The sequence below is a fragment of the Trypanosoma equiperdum genome, assembly GCF_001457755.1.
Source record: "Trypanosoma equiperdum strain OVI genome assembly, contig: ctg_459, whole genome shotgun sequence".
NCBI lineage: Eukaryota > Euglenozoa > Kinetoplastea > Trypanosomatida > Trypanosomatidae > Trypanosoma > Trypanosoma equiperdum.
The window spans coordinates 2920-5557 of NW_027124375.1; the positions used below are offsets into that span (position 1 = coordinate 2920).

At 44.8% G+C, this 2638-nt stretch overlaps 2 pseudogenes across 2 annotated transcripts in view; both read right to left on the reverse strand.

Moving 5' to 3' along the window:
* TEOVI_000196900:pseudogene overlaps positions 1 to 1319 on the reverse strand; it is a 1514-nt pseudogene extending 195 nt beyond the window's left edge. The window contains exon 1 of the mRNA in view: positions 1 to 1319. This exon is cut by the window's left edge and continues 157 nt beyond it. Within this exon, the coding sequence occupies positions 1 to 1319 (1319 nt within the window).
* Positions 1320 to 1840: 521 nt separating this feature from the next.
* On the reverse strand, positions 1841 to 2426 carry TEOVI_000197000:pseudogene (annotated as a pseudogene). The gene is given in 3 exon segments: positions 1841 to 2071; positions 2074 to 2253; positions 2256 to 2426. Coding segments are annotated over 3 exon segments (582 nt in total).
* Positions 2427 to 2638: the final 212 nt, after the last annotated feature.

Here is a 2638-nt window from a genome sequence, read left to right on the forward strand (position 1 = left end):
TGTGTGTTTTCTGTTCCTGGTTTAGTTTCATCTGCTTCACAGGTGCCAGTTTTTTCATCAGTGCCTTTCCATTTGCAACCATTAGCTGTGCATTCCTTCGATTTGTTGTGGTATTGGGTACAGTCGGGTGCTTTTTTTGCTGCATGTTTTTCTGGTGCTGCCGGGGTTACCTGTGTTGATGCTATTAATTTCGCTTCACTTGAAATTAGTCATGCCTTGGCTGCTGCTGTTTGCAAGTGCTCGTTCAGAATCTGCCATTGTTTCAGCTTCTCTTCTCGGCTCTCTAGGTCGCTTGCTGCCGACCGCAGAGCTGCTACCCATTTTATCTCGTCGTATTTGTCATTGTCGCCGGTCACGTAGTCGGTGTACTTGACGCACATGCCGGAGTTGGAGTCTCCTGTGCATGAACCGCCGCTCTCCAGTTTCCCGAAGTATCCTGTGGTGTCGTCGCGCCTGATTAGCCCCCTGGTCGCTTGCAGTGCTGACCGTATTTGTTGAGCCGTTATCTGTGCTTTTTCGTTTAGTGTGCAAGTTTTCTTTATGTCTTCGTATGCTGCCTTCGCGTTGCCGGCTCCTATCGTGTCCCATTGTTGATTTATGTCCACGTTCTTGATACACGCCTTTTTTTGTTGGGTCGTTGCGCCCGAGACACATGTGCACAGAACTAGGTAAGCTAGCGGTTGATCCTCGCCGACTGTTCCGCCGTTTGCGCAGCCGCGGTTTTGGTTGTACGGGTTGCCGCAGCCGGCGTTCGCTGCGTACTTTGCTTTTGCTGCCGCTGTTCCGAACTCTGCTTCGTCTAGTTTTGCTGTTATCGTTTGCTGCGTGATGCTACTGACGGCGTTGGCTAGGAGGTGGGTGCGCTCCGCTATTGCTGCTGTTTCATTTAACAAGTTTTGCACCCTGAGCCTGGCGTAGTGCCTTTGTGTTTCCGTTAACGTGTTGACTCCGGCCGCTGCGAGCCTGTACTTTGCTTCCTGGTTTTTTTTCAGCCTTGTAGCTGTATTTGCCCATGTTTGCCACTTTACTTTCCAGTCATCTTTGTAATCTTTCGATGCCAGTTGGTCTTCTGGAAAGCTTTTGGGCGAGCCATCGTCGTCCGTTAACATCTTCGTCCAGCTGCTGTCTGCTAGTGACATGTTTAAGTCGAGTAAATCCTGTGGAACTCCTGCTAGTGCCGGCAAAGTTTTGTCGAGTGCTGGTGTGCCTGTTGTTAGCGCTAGTAGCTGGCACAGGATTGCGTGTTCTCGTGCGTTGTCGCCGTCGCCGATGTTGCTTGCTGCTGCCTTGGTCGTTGCCAGCAAAGCCGCTAGCGCTAGTGCCTGAATCGCGCTTGCTGCCATTGAAAGTGAGTGCTGTCAAAGAGCGCTGCTTTCTTGACGACTTGGTTTGCTCTTGCAGTTCATTTTTGACGAACATGGAGTAGGAGAGTCTGTATGATGGGTCTGGCCAAAGTGGTACCACTGCGTCAAAACTTTAATTGCTGCCGCTGGTTTTTATTGATTCTGATATTTGTTCGGAATTTCCGCCGCCCACGCTCGTTGTTTTTGTCTGAGTCTTGTGCACCGCTTTGGTCCATTGCAGTTTGGCTTTCTTGCATGTTTGCGGCCTAGCTGCCTTGGTGCTAAACGCCTGACGGTCAGCCTTGGTTTTACCATTTGTCACGTGCCAGCTCACTTGCATCGACGCGGGTCGTTAACAGCCGGTTGCCGTGGCGGTTGCTCGCTAAGTTAGGTTTGGCCTCTGGTTGGCTGCAGATAACGCGCCAAAACGACACGACGTAACTACTTAGGTTGATTTAATGATTTTAAAGTTGTGTTCATAGTAAAATAAACTCTCTTCACAACTCCTTAGCTTTAAGAAAACCATCTTTTTTAAATGTGTCGCGAAAAATGCTCCAATATTCAAAATTGAACTTTTCCCAACTTACTCCGTAATCTCCTATTTACCCCATATCCTTCGAATTAATTTCTCTTCCTTTCAACCTTTTATACCAAGTAAGGCTTTTCACAATTAACTTCGCTTTTTCCTCCCATGCAATTGGCTGACCTGGAAAATGAATGAATGCTACATTCCCAAAATCCCCATAATTTAGAATATTGAAAAGAATCTCTCCTCATAATCTAACCCAATCATTCCTCCCTTCCAAACAAATTTCTGTCCAACAGCTTCTTCCTCAATCGCACTCCAAATTAGTAAACTTTTGAAAATACTTTGTTCCTAACACTATTTGTTGCTCCCTTTCAATAACTCACCAGTTGAAAATTAAAGACCTTAAATGCCCAAAATCTTGTTATTAAATCACCACCACTAAGATAAGGTTTTCCAATAGAAAGTGACCTTATTAAATTAGGTAACTTCTTATTCTCTTTTTTTCTGTATCAAACATTAAAAATCCAACAACATCTCTGCACATGCTCCTTGTAACTATTTTCTTGCATAATTTTTTGTCATTATCTGCATAATTGTGTATAAAATATTTCACTGCATTCTCATACTTATTTCCATCACTAACTATAACATCAGATCCATCAAAATAAATTAAAATATCCTAATCACTTTTTTCTGTTTCTCTAAATATTTCATAACCTACCTAGGGATCTTAACATGGCTATACAAACCTCCCATCGTAATTGTA